The sequence below is a fragment of the Olea europaea genome, chromosome 17 (assembly GCF_002742605.1).
Source record: "Olea europaea var. sylvestris chromosome 17, O_europaea_v1, whole genome shotgun sequence".
NCBI classification, from domain to species: domain Eukaryota; kingdom Viridiplantae; phylum Streptophyta; class Magnoliopsida; order Lamiales; family Oleaceae; genus Olea; species Olea europaea.
The window spans coordinates 20027499-20049507 of NC_036253.1; the positions used below are offsets into that span (position 1 = coordinate 20027499).

Here is a 22009-nt window from a genome sequence, read left to right on the forward strand (position 1 = left end):
TATTTATTTAATTGTCTATTAATTAAGCCCCCGTTTGAGCTCCATTTCTTGGAGATTATAATGTTTTGAATAGTGTTTTTTTGAAAAATGAGTGGTTGAAAAGAAAAGAAAAGAAAAGATTTTGATTTACGTGTAATATTATTTTATTGAAGATTGTGTGGTTGAAAATAGAAGAGAGAAAATTTTAATTTAATTTAATGAGAAATAATGGGGGCTAAATAATAGATTTATCATTTAATTGCATTAATTATATATAAAAGTATTTATGTCCAAAGTTGATTGGACATAGGGCATAATACTTACAGTAACTATTATTAAATACCACAGAAAAGAATATTACAAAGTTCTAATTAGTAAGAACGTTAATTTTCTGAATGTTTGAAATAGAATAAATAAATAATTTTGAGAAATTTATTACTAATTATACTAAATTTAGACATGGAGTGAGTGATGAATGCACGTGCTAAGAAGTCTAAAAGAAAGTTGAACTAGAAGTCAAGACAAATTCTCAAAGTCTGGTCAAAGAAATTAAATTTTGCCATATCCCTTTCTGATATAATCTGATTTGTTCTCACTCCAATTATCCATTCATATTCAATTTCTTTGAGCCCAAAATCCTGTCCTTGTTTTAGTCATACAAAAAAATTCGTATAAGATCAATAATACAAAACTGAATACATATATTGAATGAAATCTAAGTCTATATTTACTAACCTCATCATTTAATTTCTTTTGATTGGATTAGTCGTAGTATCCCTTGGTTTTTCCATCTTCGGCTTGTGGTTACTTCAATTAATGATGTTTGCTTGGATTTAAAATAGAAGATATATATACATCCATTATGCACCTAAATGCTTTTAAATAATATCATTATTACAGATAACAAAAGAAAAGCATGCCATGAAAGTATTTAGGCATATTTTTGTGGGGGTGAATTAGAAAAATTGTACTACATTAAGATAATATAATATGACTAGAGTTTTAATATTGTATACCAGATATGCAATTTGTTCATCATATAATATAATCCAGAGCAACAAACACTTCCGGCTTCCCAACTTTGTGACAAGAGAAAAGCCCTAGTAAAGCTGCTGGATCTCTTTAATATGGTGGCTCTGGATTGTAATCCATCTTCAACACCATCCACTTGCTTTATTTCTTTCCACATTAAGTGACTCAAGAATGTAGTAATCAGTATTAAATACCATTGAAAGAATATTACAATGATCTAATTTGGAAGAACATTAATTTTCTGAATGTTCATAACAGAATAAATAAATAATTTTGAGAAATTTGTTACTAACTACAATTTGCCCAATTTTGAACGAAATTTAGGTCAATATGAACTCATGTGAACAATTAATTTCTTTTCATTGAATTTGTCAAAATTGGGCTGTCTTTTTTCCATGCTCGGCTTGTGGTGACTTCACTTAATGAAGTTTGTTTGGATTAAAAAAACAAAAGAATATATGCACATCCGATATGCATCTAAATAATATAAAATGATAGCATTATTACAGTTAACAAAAGATGGGTATTTTGGCATATTTTCAGTAACACTACATCAAAAAAGAGCTTTTGCAGCTGTCAAAAAACGCCCCAAAATGTCATTTGCAGCATTTTAGCGTGTGTTACGAGGACAATATTATCGTTGAGGGAACATAAACAACAACGTTTATTCACCGTTGCAAAATGCCATTTTTTGCAACGTTCAAAAACTATTGCAAAAGATGTTTCGCAATAATTTTCCAGCGTTGTCGTTAACTTTTTTGCAACATTTTTCCAGTGTTGCCATTTACTTTTTTGCAAAGCTTTTTTTGCGTTGCCTTCTCTTATTCTTAGGTTTTGGCAACATTTTGCAAACGTTGTCATTGGTCATTTTTACATTTTTTATACATGCTTACTACGCTACTTAAAATTCTGTTCTTTGATCCAACAATTATAATAATAAACTAACAATTCGCATAACAGACTTGTAACATGTTCAAGACATTCTATTTCCCAAAATAAAATTAAAACATGTACCACCAAAATATAATTACAAGACCACAAAACGAGCACTGCCAAAGAGATTTTCAAAAGGAAATGAGCATTGTATATTCAATATTAAACAACACACTAAAATGGCTGCTGTACACACTTCTTTGTTGCTTTTAGTATTCTCATCTTCTATTGCACCAATTTCTCCTGCACAGCTATTAATCTGCTAGCTTGGAGCCTCCGCAACCATAAACAAAGTAACAAAAAGTAAAATCGGTTCCCTAGCTATTATAAACAAAGTAAAATAAAAAAAGATGCAAAGCACACCGATTTTTAGCGGTTTAGCAGTACTGTGAAATTACGCAACATGATATAAAGCCACAAAAATGGTAACATGACAATTTAGGCAAATAGTCCTATAATACTAATATCAAGTAAGGCTGTAATCCTTTTAGTCACCACATACAATGGCACGCTATTGTAAAAATTTAAAGAGTACTATAACATCACACAAAAACTCCATAATAATCAAGCACTATAGCATCACGCAAAACTCCATAGTAAAGAGCTTGCCCCACTATTTGTGCATTATATTTGGCACTAGATCTACATATGGTCGTTCAATATCAACTAAAATGCCACTGTTTTGGCAAGATTTTTTTTGCATCTTTAATGTGAAATTGAAGACCATTTATGACAAAACTAGAATATGACATGGATTGACATCTAGGACGCCACTTTAAATTGTTTGATACTTTGTCCGTCAATAGCTGAACTTTAATCTATTATTAATTTAAAAATGTTAGAAATAAAAGAATAAATAGCAAAACTAGGCATTTATTTTTTGATGTGTATTCTAACCTTATCATCCAACTAGGCAGCAAAACCATCAATGTGTTTGTTTCTTATGCAATAATGTCTCATTTCTTTCCAATCATCTGTCAACACTCTTAAGTTCATCCATATGCATCCTAAGGTAAATACAATATATCAAAAAGTAAATATGGTTGAACTACTTAAAATTTATCGAATTCGATATTTAACAAATGTACTCTATGTATAGTTGAACTTCTGTACTATTCAATAACACGTAGCGATGAGCAACTTTCAACATCTCATTAGATAATACAATTGCCTTCCATTTAGAAATTGTACGCCCTGCAACTAGGAAATCGTCTCATATTCTTCATTGCGTTCATAGCATATCCTTTCAACACTTTCATATATTTCTCAAATGGGTACCTCCAATGATATTGTACTGATCTACATAGACAAAATTCTCTCCCAACATGAATTGTCAAATGAACCATTATATCAAAAAAGGAAGGTAGGAAATACCTTTCCAATATGCATAAAGTTCAAAAATGTCCTTCTCTAATATAGAAAACAATCATTTAAGCAAGCATATATCTTTTCATAGCTAAGAACAAATGTATTAACAAGTTTTTTCTTCTCAAAAAATGAGTTTAGAAATGTATTATTTTCTGGCAGCATGTTTTGAACAAGATTTATAAGTTCATCGAAACCATTGTGTGATTTATGCAAAGCTTTATGCTTAAACATAGCAACCGAAGCAGACATCTTCATAAATACCCTGCAACTAGGATATAAAGGAGTTTCAGGATCATCAACTAAACTTTCGATCTCTTTGTCTCTTCCATCGTGATAGTTTTTAGGATCTACATCATGTTGTGCATAGATATCCTTAAACATCCTCCTTGATTCAGACATTTCTATGTCGACCAAATTTGATTCACTTGGTTGCTCTCCATAAATACCCAAGCAATATATGTAGGATCCATGCCTTTAATTACCAAATTTTCATAGACTGTATCATAATGATTATGCATTAGATTCCTACACTTATCACAAGGGCATGCTATCATTTCTGAATTGCAATTTTCACGAGCTCGTTCAACAAAATTCTGTGCTCCATCTCTATATTGTTCTAAATATCTACAATTTAAACTTTATTATCATTATACGTTAATTTTTTTATTTGATAATTAGATTTGTAAGATTAGTTTTCAGATGATAACCTTTATAAGTGCAGCCATTCTTTGTCTATTATAGGCAGTGGCAAATCCAATAATATTAAAAGAGCGGTGTTAATATGATTTTCAATGTTGTTTATAATATTATCATTTTGAAGTTATAGTACTATTTAAATTAACGGTCTGAAAACAATATGCACTCATCATTGTTCCTTTGCCAAAACAAATAAGGTAAATTACCAAAAGCACCTTGGATTAACATGTTCTATAGCTACTGCTTGGTTCTTGTGCATTAATTTCTAAATATTGTAGTACTTTAGTGCACAATAAGGTAATTATATTTTATATGACATCATTTTCACAATCTCTGTCATTTCACAACAAAAACAAAAAAACACAAATAATCACATGCATAGTTTAAGTCAGTCAAAGTGGGGCCGTTACTGATTCGTTTACCATTTAGTCTTAGTGATTACAACATTGACTATGGAATAAAAAGAAATATTCTCCATAAGTTAATTATATTCTTACCATGCATTTTAAGTTGGGTGATTAATCATTGATGATTTAAAAGAAAAATATCATAAATCATTATACACATGTTGAAGGTTCTTAATGATTAGATGATAACGACTTAGGATTATTAACACGTAGACCAGTGGACGATCAACGACATTTTCACTTGCAACCAAAAGTGATTAGCTAAGGACTCAGGTAAGTAAACCTCCACTTATTTTTCATGCACACGTTATATTATTAAATGTATCAATGTGTTATCTAAATTGCCCTAATGTGAACATGATGTTTAATTATTACGTTTTAAGTCATGAATGTTTCGTGCATAATCATGAACATCAATGCATTCACATGCATACATAAAGTTTTAAGGAATAAAATGTTTCCAAATGTCATGACTGAATGAATGTTCAAAGTTATGTATCCCGAATATTTTTGTTACGAGATGTATGCCTATACCATGAAGGTGTGAGTGAGAAATGGGGCGTGGGTGACCGGAGCACCCAACTAATGTTCAATGATGAATGTTCAATGTTAATGTTAACTGGTTTGCAGTTGAATGATGAATGTTAATGTTAATGTTAATCACTTTACGATGCTACCAGTAGGACTCGACCGGGTTCCAAATAATAATTGGCAATTTGATTGACTATAGGCAATACATCAAGTGAGCTCATGATGTCAATGTTTACGTTTTTAAAGAAATGAAAGAACGAAGATACATAATGAGAAATGTTTCTATTTTAAAGTAACTCATATGCATATCATGAGCATGCATCATATGCATGAAGTTTGCCTACTGAGCATTAGCTCATCCCACGTTATCCCTTCCCATTTTCAGATGATGAAGGGAAGATGATGTGAGATGACGACTTGGGGTGTCACAGACTCGGCACCAATATAGTTTAGATTTGATTTCATTTTGAAATAAAGTGAAAATTTATTTTTAATTTCTATATTTTATTAAGCTGAAAAAATTATTTTGAAATATAAGTCAATGATATTCATTTTGGTCAAAGAAGAATGTAATAGCTTTTGTATTTATGTTTTCAAGAGGAAGTTAAATGGATTAATCTCCAAATTTAGGTATCAAAATTTGGGGGTGTTATAAAATCTATATAATTCATAAAAAAATAACATGAAGAGAAAAAAAATAAAACTATTTCTTTGGATGGTTGAATCAATCTTCTTCGTCAAGTTTCCTTTGCCTCCTCCTTGATTTCTTGAATTGTACCCTCATCAATTCTCTTTGATTTTTTTTTTTCCGAAAAGTGGTCTTTAGGGTTAGGGTCGGATTGGGCCAAGAGAATAGTCCAAAAAATTCAAAACAGTATATCCATACGGCAACGCCTCGACACTGGCCTTGCGTTTTCCTCTAGGTGCACGATTTTTAGACTCTTTCTTCTCCTTTTCTTCCATTCTTTTGCACCTTTCTTTTTTTTTTTTTTTTTTTTTTTTTTGCTTCAATGAACTAGATTATAATATCAAAACATACATAAATAGGTTCTAGAAAAGTCTCAAGAATAGCTAAATAACAAACTAAGCTCCCGTTTGGCCCCCATTAATTTCCATTCCATTACATTTCATTTTTCTCTCTTATTTTCAACCATACAATCTTCCATAAAATAATATTACACGTAAATCGAAAACATTTTCTTCTTTTTCAACCACTCATTTTTCAAAAAAATACTATTCCAATAATTTTCATTTCTATAGAATGGGGGCCAAACGGGGGCTAAAATGGTATGAAAACAGCGAGCGGGATACACTAATCAAACACCCCCAAACTTAATACTATGCTTGTCCTCAAGCAAACATAAACACTAGAAAATAAATAACAAACACGCAAACACAATTAAAATAAAACAAAATCAATTAAAACAAATCTAGCAAGATATCTTGCCTTCATGGCTCAAAGTTGAAAACATTAAATCAACTTCGTGAATCACTTCAAAGTTATAATGCATAAGCTAACTTCTTAAATATTCATTGCAAAAGGTGTGTTTGTGAAGAATCAATTGCAATACAGTACAATGACAAGTTGATCCACTTTCTTACCTTAAAAATCAAATATTTCCTTACTTTGCTCGTGAGATTTACATACTTCCAAACTTGTTTTCTTTTTATTGACTTATCATGGGTATATTTTTAAGGTTGATTTACAAATCACTACTCTTTATGCTCTCCAATTTGGTTATATTTTTATTAATTATAGTTCAACATATTAAAAAATGAGGATTCTCCCTATTTTTTACTACCTCAGGCTTCAAGAATCACCCAAGTTACTAATCCCTTATCAAAGGCCTAATCCTTTAAAATAAGTGTTTAGGGCAGATTTGATTACTATCGAGAGAGACTTTCAATTAAATTAGGAACATTGACCAACATGAATGATTTAAAATTGTCAATTTAATTATTATACTAAAAATGGAATAACAAGGGGGATTCTACATCTTAACAATATTTCTTACAAATTTGATAAATTTCCTTTACATTGCTTTCTATTTAGTTGATAGATTTTATATTGTTTAGTCACAAATTGATTTTGCTATTCGATTAAGGGTGGGGTTAGCTGAAACTTAATCAAACACATAGTTCTCATGGGTTCGATACTCTACACTCCACTTTATTACTTGTTAACGATCTCATTCACTTGCGGGTAATCAAACGATCAAATTTTTGGCACCGTTCTCAGGAATTATTGTTTTTTACTAGTTTAGTTAATTTTAACTTTAATCTAAATTTTTTTATTTTTATTTTAGTTCATTAATTTAAATTTTTTTTACAGTGTTTCTTGTTTTTTTGTTCAAGACTTTGTATATGAAGTTCGAGAACTGGTGATCTTGCTCAATTTGACCCAAAAAAAGAGGGAGACATGACAAACGGAAATCCAAATCACGTAGCCATCAGGGCTAATCTAGAAATAGCACAACCGAACATAGCTACAGCCAATGAAAATGCAAGGCTCATGTGAGAGTATATGGTTCCATCAGTAGTGGAAAGCCAGTCTAGTATCATATATCTGGCGTTTGGTCAGGCAAACTTCCACTTGAGAACAGATGTCATCAACATGTTCCAAAATGCGCTACAATTTTTTGGGAAAGCTACAGAGAATCCCAACGTTCATATATTAAGATTTTTGGACATGTGTGCAACAACTGAGTATCCGAGGGTTTTAAGCGAAGCAATTAGATTAAGGCTCTTCCCATACACATTGAGAGATTCAGCAAGGGAATGGTTAGACACTTGCCCACCACAGAGCATCACAACATGGAACCAATTGAGTCAGAAATTTCTTAGCAAATATTTCCCACCAAAAAAGATTGCAAAGCTAAGGGACGCAATCACTACTTTTCAGCAAATGGACTCAGAATGTTATTCAGTGGCTTGGAAACGATTTAAGAGTTTACTTCGCCAATGCCCACAGCACGGATTGCAGAAGTGACTTCAAGAGCAATATTTCTACATTGGTTTGAACCCGATTAGCAGGACTAACATAGACTTTGCGTGCGATGATTCTATCACAAAAAGAGCCGCGGACCAAGTTTCCCAAATCATGGAGGATTTGGCATTCACTAGTGCACTTTGACCTACTAAAAGAACGTGTGGAAAGAAAGCTGCTGGGGTATTTGAAGTTAATTCTTTACCAGCACTTTTAGGACCATTGGCACAGAAGGTAGATTAGATTAGTGTAGCCCAAACAATGGGACCGAAATGCAAACATTGTGGAGGGAACCATGAGAGTGTTGATTGTAACGTAGGATCTCTTTTTGCTCAAATAGTAGAAGACGTGAACTACACTCAGAATTTTCAAAGGCAACAAACACAATCCAAATCCTAACACATATTACCTAGGCTGGAGAAATCACCCAGGTTTTCAGCAAAAGCAACAATCAGGGAGCTCAGATTTCGTCACAGCAGACTGCAACGCCAAGTTTTCAGCAGACTGAAAATAAGTCTTCATTAGAAGATCTTATTACTAAATTGGTGGAGATCTCTACTCAACACATGCAAAGAACAGATAAGACTTTACAAGTTCAGAGAGTTGCTATCAAGAATTTAGAAAATCAGATGGGATAAATAGCAAAAACCTCTCCAAAAGATAGCAAGGAACACTACCAAGCGACACAGAATCAAATCCTAAACAGCAGGTAATGACAGTAAAAGTTATAGAGAGTGAGAAGATTGAGGCAATCACTACATGCAGTGGGGTTAAACTTCCAGAAATTACAGTTGAGAGACGGGTGACAGAAAATAAAAAGTCACCTTTTACAGATGAGGAACAGGTGGATAAATCTGAACAACTAGATAAAATAGTTCCATCTCAAGAGCTAGAAAATCTATAGGTCAAGGCAACCGCTTCTATCAAACCTTATGTTACTTCAGTCCCATTTCCCCAGAGATTACAAAAGAAGAAGTTAGAAGAACAATTTTGCAAAGTTCTTGGATATCTTCAGGAAACTTCATGTCAATATCCCATTGATTGAAGCTTTATTTCAAATACCAAACTATGCAAAAAAATTTAAGGAGATCCTATCAAAAAAGAGAAATCTTACAGATTTTGAGACTATCAAGTTAAATGAAGACTATAGTGCCATCTTGCAGAATAAATTACCTCCTAAACTACAAGATCTAGGGAGTCGTAAAATACCTTGCTCAATAGGAAAATATTTAAATTTTAATTGCTTATGTGATTCTTGTGCAAGTATTAACCTAATGCCTTCTTCTGTATATAGAAACTTAGGTTTGGAAGAGGTAAAAGACACTCCATCTCCCTTCAATTGGCGGACAGATCAATCAAATACCCAAGTGGAGTAGTTGAGAACGTGCTCATTAAAATGGGCAAATTCATAATCCTAGTTGATTTCGTTGTCCTAGATATAGAGGAGCCATGGAATGCAGCATTACTTATCTTGAGCAGATCTTTTCTATCAACAAGCCGAGCTATCATGGACTTTAAAAGTGGTGAACTAACATTGAGAGTAGAAGATAAGCAAGAAAAGTTCAAAATCTACAACACTATCAAGAATCCATTACATGAAGAGATCAACAAAAAAGGCTAAGGAAGAGTGCAATTATATTGCTGCAAAGGTGTAGCAAGGATCGAAGGAGACAAAGTCTAAAAACTTAGGAAGCCTTGGACGAGTTTGGAAGGCAAAACGAGGATGCAAAGCCAAAAATTACAAGAAGTGCAAAAACTCAAAATACATGTTTAAACCACCTTGATCAATTCCTCCGTATAGTCTAGCTAAAGACTATAAATTAAGCAATTATTGGGAGGCAATCCAATCTCCTAACCCTTTTAGTCAATTTTGCTTTCTGCATCGCACAGCATATAGATTTGTTTTTATTACTAGATTGCATTAGATTTAAGCACGTTTTAATTTGTAGGGTATCACCATCCTTAATACTTCCATTAGGCTATTGAATTTATTGTTGGTATTTTGATTGTTTGGGCTAAGTAACACATGTTCTAAATTACTTATTGTTAATGTTTGATTTAACTGCTATGTGTAGTAACATGATGTCGTGGAACACTCAAACCAATATAAATCAAAGGAAAAGTATAATGACAGAGATTGTCGAGCTGTCATCTATGGTGTCTCACATATTCAATAGAAAAACTTCAGGGAGTATTTTGTTCCTTTTCTTCCCCATTCCCTTATACTCTTACTTTTGCTTCATGACATTGAGGACGATGTAGGGTTCAAGTTTGGGAGTGAAAAAATGATTTTTTTTTTGTTTTGTTTTCGTATGCTTATGTGTTTTGGTGCGTTTGTTTTTAGTACTACTTAAAAACAAAAAAACAAAAAAATAATTTATTAGGTTGTGTGCTTGTGTGGGTTGGATAGCCTGACCAGCATTGATGATCTAAATTGAGATTTAGTGTTAATTTATAAATTGTGGATATGTTGCATGCTAGATAACATTTCAAAACTTGATATTATACGCACACTAGAAGTGAGTTAGACATTATGATGAAATGAGTTGTTTCATGCTCTTGATAGGTTGATTTAGTTGGACATAGATGCTTTACCCAAACTATACTAAACTAATTATTCTTAGACCAAATTTAGTACAGTTTGGAGCGATTTTACTATTGTAGAAAGATAAGGATGTGGCTAGGGATTCCTTGTGTGAAAAAAAAATTGTGTGGATTGTCTGAGATGAACAGGATAAAATTGGGTGAAAGTCCTGAGTTGGAAGTCAGTTTTCTTGAATAGGTGTATGATAAGGGGCATTGCATTAATCAAGGCATATATTTTAAAATTTAAAACCTCTCTTTAAAGCCTTTATGACTCGAGTAATTAAGTCTGTAAGGGTATCTTAAAACCTGATGCCCTAAAGTCATCTGATTTGGGAGTCATCAGCCAAAAACTCACTATAGGGGTCATTTAGAAAGCAATCAAAGATGAAGTTGCCCTTGAAAGAAAAAAAAATTGTTCTCTTCGAAACTTTTATGACTCAGGTTATTAAGCCTAAAGGGTGTTTAAAAACCTGGTGCCTTAAAGTCGTTTGATTTGGGAGTCATCGGTCTAAAGTCTGCTATATCAGTCATCTAGAAATCTTAAGGGGGAGTGCAATAGGAAAAAAAAACAAGAAAAAATAAAAAATAAATACACTAAATGCCTTATTAAGTCTTAACACTTGTTCGAGTGAATTTGACTTTCGATGAAAGATAATTCCTAGTTGAGTCTTGATGGTCGAAGCAATCAAATTATTGAAGAAACCTTATTCATTGATTTGTTGACTTGCAACTAGTAACGTCCACCTGAATTGGAGAGAGTGAGGATAGTAATGAAAAATTCAACCTTAGATTAATGCTGGGAAAAGAGTGAAAAAGAATAAATTTGCTTGTATGTGAATCTTACGAGAGATGAAAATGATATATTTGACCAAGAGGGTCGGGAACTGAAACAACTTGTGTATTCATGATTGATTACTTAATTCTTCACACATACGTCAATTTTGCATTTAGTAAAGTAGACATTAATTTTGGTATTGCAACCTAGAAGCTGTTCACAGATTTAATTTTATAATTTCATATCCCAAGGTAAAAAGCTAGATTATCCAACCAAAATATTTTGCATGTTTGTGTGTTTATTAAGTTAGGTTATGGTTTTGTTTGAGGACAAACAAATGTTTAAATTTGTGGGTGTTTGATAAGTATTTTTTGTACACTTATGTAGAAGACCTAAAAATATACACATTTAATAGTTCTTTAAAGCAATTATAGCCTAATTTATTATATATTTTATTTATTAGGTAAAACTCGATGGTTGGAAGTTAAATTGAAATAAAGAAGCAAAAAAGGGTGAAAATGGTGAAGTACAAAGTTGAGGACCAAATTGCAAATATCCAGCGTTTGAATTGGACCATAAGAGCTATTTTAAAGATTGATGGGAGTCAATTGGATGCAATTGGAAGTCAAAAAGGAATGGAATATTATCAGAATATTACCATAAATCAACTTTCAATTACATGATATATCTTTCAGATTTTTAGTCAATGATTGAGACCAATTTTTGGCATAGTAAACGTCCGAATTGGAAAATATATATCTCTATGAAAATTGTAGCCATTTTAGTTAGATTTCCAACTCATTATGAATCAACTTAATCAGATATCGGGAGACAAAGTTATAATCAAAATACTGAATACTGTGCAGAGACAAACAATTCACGCGTGAGTGTAACTTTCTTATTCGATTGAAACTCTTCTGGAAACCAATTTAGTCGTGATTTTTCACCAATTTTCGACCACTACAAAAACCCAACAGGAGAATACATGAAGGGGGCTCTCATACATATCTCTTATACATAATATACTCCAATATTCATAAATTATCATCATCAAATGAGGAGAATTTATTGTTTTTGTGAGAAAATTAAAGGGGGCTTGCAAGAATTCAATCAAGTGAAGATTCAAACTTGGTATTGGACAAAGAAGAGAGAGCATAAGTGCAGATTCATTAAGAAACCATTGAAGAGATTTAGGATTTAAAGATTTATCTTCATCTTCTCAATTTATCAAAAATCTGGGTTATGTCTTTCCACTTATATATGATTTTTTGTAATTTCAATATGTTAGACTAGTTTTATACATTGTTAGGATGAGATAAACCCTCGTTATGATATTTTTAGTTTTTAATTAATTATTTTGACTTTAGTTTGATTTTATTTGTGGATGTTTATTATCGTTTTGGTCGTTCTTTTTAATAATTTGATCACCAATTGAATTGTTATCGAAAGAGACAATAGGATTTTAGCACAATATAATAAACATTGTAAGGTTTGATAGAGGATAGAGATATACCTTTATACTTTATATTGTTTCAATAGGTGTTCTAGCACTTATTAATGCATTTATCATATTTACATCTTTCATCAAGAGATGGGAGGATCACATGAGGAAAATAGATTTGATTGCTATCGAGAGAGGCTTTCAATTAAATTAGGAACATTGACCAACATGAATGATTTCAAATTGTCAATTTAATTGTTACACTAAAAATGGAATAATAAGGGGGATTCTACATCTTAGCAATATTTCTTACAAATTTGATAAATTTCCTTTACATTGCTTTCTATTTAGTTGATAGATTTTATATTGTTTAGTCACAAATTGATTTTGCTATTTGATTAAGGATAGGGTTAGCTTAAACTTGATCAAACATATAATCCTATTGGGTTCGACACTCTATGCACCACTTTATTACTCATTCACGATCTCATTCCCTTACAGGTAATCAAAAGATCAAAAATTCTACCCGAACCAATCGAGTCCTCATTTTTCAAACTCTCTGAAGTCAATAACAACTCGTGGACAATGAAGTATATGGCGTGTGCACTCAGGCCAAAATTTCATCTGACAAGCCTATTTTCCTTTTTTTGATAAAAACTCTTTTGAAACCCACTTTGAAAGAGATTTCGATGTTACTTTCAACTCCTATAAATGAAAGACATAGATGGCTATTGAATGGATCTCTCTCTAGCCTCTTAATACCACTTAATATCACAAAACTCATCAAGGACAAGGTCAATTTATAGCTTCCGGAGGAAAAGTTCAACCAAGCAAGGAATTGAAGGCCAATCCTATATATGTAAATTGAAGATCAAGATATCTTGCATTCATTAATGATCTGGGTGATATCTATTCATTATTCCTTTTGTAATTTATATGAATTATCTTAGGGTAGATATATATATATATATATATATATATATATATATATATATATATATATATGTATTGGATGAAGATGAGCCTTATTGTTTATTTATTTTCAAGACTAATAGTTTAGTTAATTTTTACATTTCTTGAATAATCTTGCATTCCTGTTAAATTATTTAATTGCTTGATCGCTAATTAGATAATTAATTTCTTGTTTTAGTATTGAAAAGTTCACAATTAACTTTGGAACGCTACAAGCTTAACATACCGACAATAGATGTTAGGAATAACAATATCGCATGTACAATCACCTCAATAATCTATTATTGGATAAGTTGTCATCAAAAAATCATGTAATAAGATAAATTCTACTCATTTGAATTTGGACTAGTTATATGATCGGATTGTGTCAACGATAGGCTTAATTTATCTTGGAAAAGAGAAGTAAATATCATAAGATTATCAATTACCAAGAATGGATGAATAAAATTAGATTACATAATTAAGAGTTGAAATAGATTAACAATATGATGACTCTAAATTCAATAAAATCATTCCATAATTTGATACAAGCCAAACTTTTCCATATATTTTAGAATAAATAACAAACTTATCTTTTTTATTACATACTTCGAATTCGATACAAACTAGTACACTTGAATTGTATTTCTCGTGGAACAATATTCTAACTCATCATAATTATTACTTGTCAACGATCTTGTACGCTTATGAAAATTGTTCGAACATTTACCTATTTCACCTATATTTGATACGTGTACTTCCATTTGTTTACAGTAAATAGAAACTTTTGGTTAATAAGAATCACCATCTTGGAGGTCGTGTTTGGCCATTGGAGGGGATGGGTGAGATTAGTTGTGGAACATGAAATTTTTTTTAAATTACTTTTTCTATATTTATCAATACGTACTCAGTTATTTTAAATGGAATTCATTTGTATACTTCAAATAATTATTGCACTCTATTTGCAATTGTTCCTTATTTTTGTTTTTTTATTTTTTGTTTATTTAAAGAGAATTGTGAATCCTTCATTCAATGTCAAAATGAAGGGAGTAACGAGTTTTACTACATAATCGAAAATGTTGGGAATAGATTGTGCTAAATAATAGTTGAGGGTAGATTCTTATATTTCGCATAGGTTGAGGAAGAAAAGGAAAAAAAAAAAATTCCTAATTTTAGTGTATGTACATGAATGTTTGTGTATTTAGTAGTTTGTAGTTGTAAGAATGATTTGTTGAAATTTCAGCAGCCATAAGGCGGCCCATATTGTTAATTTTCCTATTTTTTAAAAAATATGGACAATTAGATCTTAACTTTTAACACTTATAGCAAACACATCATTAATGTTTAGCAATGGACTTTTTAGCCCCCAACCTTTTATTTTCATTTGATAGTTTATCCCTTCTTACATAATTCCATCAACCTTTTCTTGCCGCCCCCCAAAGCTGGTTCAAATAATTAAATTGATAGTAAAGGGAAATAAAAATAAATTTTGAATGGAGCATTTTGGGCCTAAGCCGGTCGATTCTTAGAATATTTTTGTGGGTTTTAAATTTCTAAGTTTTGTGCTGTATCTTTTTGCTAATGTAGGAAGACTAATTTAGTGTAGTATCATCTGTTAGTCATCCAAATTTTTAACTTCACATATAAATAATAATTTTTTCACAAATGCAAAACTCTGGCATTGTTACTATTTAAAATATAAATATTTTCTAAATTTGTTGGAATATTGACCTCATAAAGTAAAGACTCGAGGTTCAAATAATTAAACTAATAGGCAAAATTATAAAATTTGGAAAATACTTTTAAGGAAAAAGTATATTTTGCATCAGTAGTGCTACTTGTGAGTAAAAATAAATAAGATGACTACTAAGTTTTCCAAGTTCTACCAAACGAGTTAGCAGAAATTTCAAATCCTTCGTTCTTGTTAGAGAGACAACAACACGAAAGTAATAAGATACAAAAGTTAACAAATACTCAAATCCAATGTTCTTACTAGGCACGCCACATAAATAAATAAAAGGATAAAAGTTCAACACATTTGAATAAAATCAGATCCAATTTTTCTAAAGTTGAACATAATATGAAACTCAGTAGTATCTTTCATTCAAGCAAGTGAAATAAGACTGCCATCACTCCATGCATCTATACTTCGTCATCATCCTTGGCATTGTTGTTCGATGAATCATCTGTGTGCACAAATTGTATCATAGAATATATGAAAGCAATTTTATAACTAATGATATAATTTCATTTCATTAAATTTTCTGCCTGCAATATTACGAGTTTGTCTTGTAACCCATATTTCTGAAGTTTGTTTCATGGAATGTTTATCTGAACAATCTAAAATATTCATTTCCAACCTTTAAACTGATGAAAATTTGAGAACGAAATTCAAAAGAACAACCTTTTGGCATCATATAAATAACGAAAATCTTTTGTACAATCATAATTTGGCATCGTAATAAAAATCATCTTTCGGATTTTTGTAATTCACTTCATTTCTTGAAGAATAAGAAGCGTGAAGACCCCAACCTTTTTCCGTATATTGTATCGAACTACTTGTTTAGGAAAAAGAGGTGAATCGCTTCATTGTGATGCTACAATTTGAGATGAATAAATCCAATAACTAGGTCTTCAAACAAAATATTTGCTGTTCATGTTTTCAATATGACTAATCGAAACATAAAGTAAGATGAAAATTTAATACCTGGGAATGTAGAATTCAGAGATTGAACAAATGGAAATCATCATTTAGCATGATCAGGAGGATAAATGGAAAGTTTAAATCCCATGCCTTTTCTTCTTGTCGGAACTTCGTTTTTTTTGCTTTGAATTTTCTTGGCAGAAGTAGCTGCTGATTCGTTGGTCCAGTACAAGTCCATTGTCTGGAGGGTTGCAATATTTGAGAGGCCGATTGGGACTGTATTGAGGTTCGTGCAGTGTTTAAGATGAACACTCTTGAGACTTGGGAAGTGAGTATCAGAAGCAACCCAATTAACTAAATCTGTCCTTCCAATATACAAGAATTTAAGAGAAGGAAAACCTCCATTCTTTGGCTCCCAGCACTCCCCCTTGAATGCATTTTCTTTCAACTTGAGAATCTCAAGATTTTCTAACATTCCCAGTGTAGACATGTACTTCCAATCAAGCTCAGTGCCATTGAGCGTTAGCATCTTTAGGTTTGGAGGAAATTTTTCTGGAGGGCTAACTATTTTGCCTTGAGAATCATGCACATCATTCAATAGCTTCAAATTTTCAAGGGAATTCAACTTTTTCACATTGTCAAACAAACATGATCCACCCTTGACCTCAAAGAGTTTAGCCAATCGACCACGAATACCCAACTTACTTAGGTTAGGAGCCCTGTCAAAGACAGCTTCCGCACAAGTTTCAGGTGACACAATTGAAAGTGTTCTTAGGTTAATCAAATAACCTTCTTCATTGTTTCTTTTTCTAGGGAAAGATTTCGAAAAAGACGTGGATGCATTTGTTTCTAGATGTCTCAGTCGAACCATTTTCAATATATCTCCTCTGATTTCAAGGACATTTGATGACGTCTTGACTATAAGAGTTTGCATGTTCCAAAGGTTGGTAATGCATTTAGGAAGGATCTTGAATTGGATGGAGAGAACAAGGTACCTCAAATGAACCGCTTGACCTAGGTCAGCAGGAAAACGAGTGAAACGTATGGGCTCACCATCTAATACCCTGAGCAATTTAAATGTTTTGGGGATGGAAGAAATTTTTGCAAGTGTCAAGGTAATTTCGTCATTGGAGAGACACAAGAAAGACCGAACATGTGAACCAAACTGTTTCAGAGATATATTGTTCAGAAATTGAGGCGGAATAGACAGGCGACGGTACATTTTGAAGGCTCCGTTGGAAGACAAATAATCGGACCGTTTGATTTCGTGATGAAAATTTTCATCAATTGCTTTCTTCTTGCAAAACTCATGTATCACGTCATGAACATAGCAAGTTTTAATTTTGCCACTTGACCTCCATTTTTCAACCATGACTAAATTCCTGTTTACAAGATCTTCTAGATAGTCCTCTGCAATATTCTCCAATTTTATCTCCCCCTTTTGTTGTAGGAATCCTTCGGCAATCCACAAGCGAATTAGTTTCTTTGCCGAGATACGATGGTCTTCGGGAAGCATCCCAAAGTACATAAAACACGCTTTCAGGTGATAAGGCAGGTGATTAAAACTCCAAGATATAAAATTGTATATTCTCTTCCCAGGATCCATTTCATCCATATATTTCTTCACATTTTTGGAAACATCTTCCCAGATATATCTCTCAGTACCTTTTTCTAGTAGAATTCCTCCGATCACCACTAGCGCGAGTGGTAGTCCATGACATTCAGCAGCTATTTGCTTTCCAAGTTTTATCAACTCCCGTGGGCATTCCTCCAAGCCAAGTGCTTTCCTTTGAAGTAACTTCCAACTCTCATCGACATCTAGAAAACGCAAATCATGGGGTTTTAATTTGCGGTTGGCAATCCTGCCCAGAGACGTGTATCGACTAGTCAATAATATTCTACTTTTCTTTTTGTTCTTAGGAAAAGCAACTCGGAGATTATACCAATCATATGATTTCCACACATCATCCAAAACAATCAAATACTTGTCTTTCTCCAAAGATCCACTAATTTTTTGAGCTAAATTTTCTTCGGTCATGTTACGCATCTCATCAGTGACTTTGGTGATTTGATCCAGAATTGCAAGGAAAACTTCCTTTCTATTACAATCTTGAGAACAATAAACCCATGCACGTCTGTAAAACTCGAATTCTATTATAGGATCACAAAATATCATTTTAGCTAGTGTTGTCTTACCAATACCCGGCATACCAACTATAGATAGAATTTCTAGATCTTCAGATTCTCCAGTAAGAAGATTGATAATATACTTTGCGTCGTCATCAAAGCCCACCACATGGTCTTCCTCTACGATGGGTACCTATGTTGTGGTAATGATAATCATATCGGAAGTGATGTGCCAATATATAAATGAAATAGACGTTAGAAACTCAAGCTATAATAAAACGAGATGAATAGCAAGGAAATACACAGATCCATGTCTATAAACTAATTGGATATTAGCAGAAGTACTCTCTACTCCTGAGCACATAGTAGAACCAATGGGTTATTGTTAAATGAAAATTTTGTTAAAAAATAATGAGCCTTATCAATAATAATATCATGTTCTATATCATAATTTTAAATCAAAGTCAACAATTCATTTCAACCACATATTTTGTGAATCCCACAATTTTTTAACCACGCATTTCATTAACTTATTTCAAAATCTACTAAAAATCTTATTTTAATTCTCATCAGATGCTAAAAGTATATTGATTAATTGAATTATTAAAATTTGAACGGTTCTATTGTTTTTTAAGATAAATAAACGAATGTTTAAAGCTTCATTGTCAAGCATTAGTTCCATGGTTTAAAACGTTCAAACGTGGTTAAACCTTTAAATGGTAACTTATCCTTGAGAACTCATCTGAACCAGTCAAAAAAGCCATTTAGGGTTGACCAAATTTTGACCGGATCGTTTACGCATAATGAGTAACCTTTTAACCTTTAAAATGAGTATATATTTTAGTAATTAGGTCTTCCGTGAATAATTTAGTTTTTAACATTATTTATAATTAATAGTCACAAAAAAAATAAGGGGTATTTTCAAAAATGTCTAATTTTATGGGTGTCAACTGAAAAATATCCACTTTTAAAATTTAGCACTAAACTATCTATCCCTTAAAAAAAAAAAAAAAAAAAAAAAAAAAAAAGCAATTTATTTATTTTTTCAATTTGTTACGGATTTCGAAAAGTAGCTTCCATGAAAAGTTACATTAAAATGATGTTATCGACATTTTAAATGTCATTCTCGATATTTGGATCTCGTTTATATTTAAAAAGTACACATGTCAAATCATAATATTAAATGTTTTCAATATTTCAAATAGTGTTTTACGACATTTTAAATATCTAAAATGACATTTTATTCTGAACATGAAATTTCTCTACACTTAAAATGTAATTCTCAACATTTCTGTGTCAATGAGAAAAATAGCATCAATTGTGATTTGACATGTGCACTTTTGAAAAAAAAATATGGTAGGTTATGTGTTAAAAATTTATTGACCAATAAATTTTTTGCAAAAATGTTCATTTCTTATCTTTGTGTGGAATCATAAATTATTTACAGAGGTATTTTGGTCCAAAATATTTCAAAATGAACATTTTTGTAAGGATTTGTGAAAGTAGACATTTTTGCAAATAGACATGTAAAAGAGGATATTTCAAGTAATTTCCTCAAAAAATAATAAATAAATAAGATTGTGCTATATATCTAAATACAAAAGAAAAATCAAAGCTAATAAAATTGTAATGAATGGTAATAGTCATATTCAACGATTATAGTAATCTTTCTATGTGACATCTTATGTGGCATAATTTTAATAATTTAAAAAAAGAAATAACTTTTTATAATGTTAATAGTGAATACAGTGGACAAAAAACAAATAAGAATGAGAAAAACACAAATTAAATTAAATGTGGCTCGAGAAACCGTCTACAATCACTAGAGAAGTAGAATCCCTTAATATTGGAAGCTGATCCACTAAGAATTTAAGCATTACTAAAATGAAACCTTAAGGATGTAACTGCTCATTTTAGAAACTTGGAAATTGTTACAGCTATTTTCTCTAAACTTATCTTTAACTATGTACAAAATCAGATTATTCTGAAAAAATCAACATGAAGATTGAGCTGACTTAGAATCAAGTCATCAATAAAGCAAATCTAGTAATTCACAGTAACAAGAGTAAATGAGTATATATTCTACCTTGGGTTTTTTGCCAGTGTTAGATCCCTCCCCATCTTGCCTGGCCCCAGCGCCAAACATCTTCCTCTCATATATCATATTCACCGTCGCCTTCATGGGCTCAATCTCTTGCGCCAAATTTAAAAGCTTTGTGGGATGATCCAATGGATGCTTTATTTTCTTAAACACACTACTAGATTTGTACTGAGTTGCCTCAATAACATATTGATCCACAATGTCTTCTGCTTTGAATACTGCGTCTCTTATTTGTTTCTCCAATTCTTTCATGTTCTCATACTTGATCGGGTTGTCTGTGGCATCTTTGATGAAGCCTTTGAAAAAATCGAGATCATTGCTCAGAGATTTCACTTTATCATTCACTTCAGAAATCTGCTTACTATTGGAAGCAATCAACTCCTTGAGGTTTTCTAGTATAAAAGTCACCGTACCGTCAATCATCTCTTCTTCAAGTGATTAATCACTTCTATGTGTATTGCAGCTAATCTCTTCTTCAAGATGGGAATATTGATTCCGCATGAATGGAAAGTCTTAAAATAGTTTCATTTATCTTGGGTGGCCAGGTTATTTTATAATTATTTTTGTCTTTCTTCAATGGTGGGCCAACTATGGAAATCGTAGAATATTTTCCTTCCACGCTAGTGACTACCTACTGGCCTCTCATATAAAATGCCAAAAATAAAAAATAAAAAATTAAATAATGCGAATGACAGATCGGTACAAGATTAATAATTTCAATAAGGGAGAATTTTAGTTGGAGTCCCAAATCTTTTAAATTAGAACCATTCTTAGGGTACATAATGGACACCATAATGGTGTCCATAATCTCGAGGTGGAGCCTCTCCATTGGAGGAGGTGTCGAGCCCACAGGCGCCCCATCCAATAGGTGGGCACCACCTTGACATTATGGACACCATTATGGTATCCATTATGTACTTTTAGAATATTCCTTTAAATTATTACAGGCTAAACTCAAATCTTTTATTTTTTCCAGTTGGAATCCCAAACCCTTCTTGAATACGGCAGGGAGACAAGTGGATGAGATCTATCTATTTGACCTTAGTTGACCAAAATTCAAAGATGTGACCAAATTATCCCATCTAAAATAATTATATAAAAATAAATAAAAATACTTTTGGTCAGACCATTAACTTTGGTCAATTGACAATCAAATGGATGAATTTCGTCCACATGTCATCCAACTGTAATAGAGATGAGTTGTTTGGGATCGCAACCGCAAAAATAAAAAATTGGGTATAATATACAATATTTTGAAAGGTTTAGAAACCCCAGCTACAATTCTTCCTCTCAATAATGAGTGGTGAATATTGTCATACATGAACTTGAACTAATAGAAACTTGAATTGACTTTGTCTTAACAGTCTTGCTATCAAACAACAAAATTGTGACTTTTAAGTCTTTAACTTTGTTTGCAGACATACTAATTGATAAGAACAGTTTTGTTGCACT

General features: G+C 32.0%; 1 protein-coding gene across 2 annotated transcripts; it reads right to left on the reverse strand.

The window, feature by feature from the left end:
* Positions 1-15659: 15659 nt before the first annotated feature.
* Positions 15660-21049, reverse strand: LOC111365368 (putative late blight resistance protein homolog R1B-17). 2 transcript variants are annotated; one of them, XM_022985857.1, is made up of 3 exons: positions 20543-21049; positions 16393-18649; positions 15660-15871 (listed from the first exon to the last, which is right to left on the reverse strand). In XM_022985857.1, exons 1-2 carry the CDS (start codon positions 20978-20980, stop codon positions 16433-16435), a joined length of 2655 nt encoding a protein of 884 aa, XP_022841625.1. In that variant the 5' UTR covers positions 20981-21049; the 3' UTR covers positions 15660-15871; positions 16393-16432. The 2 variants fall into 2 exon arrangements, with proteins under 2 accessions (XP_022841625.1, XP_022841626.1); XM_022985858.1 differs by having other exon boundaries at positions 15660-15875.
* Between the last annotated feature and the right edge of the window lie 960 nt (positions 21050-22009).

Coding starts and splice junctions, on each gene's coding strand:
- LOC111365368 (XM_022985857.1), bottom strand. CDS start 20,980: ATGATTGACGGTACGGTGACTTTTATACTAGAAAACCTCAAGGAGTTG. Junction 18,650..20,542: donor ACACTGGCAAAAAACCCAAG/GTAGAATATATA, acceptor ACCACAACATAG/GTACCCATCGTAGAGGAAGA.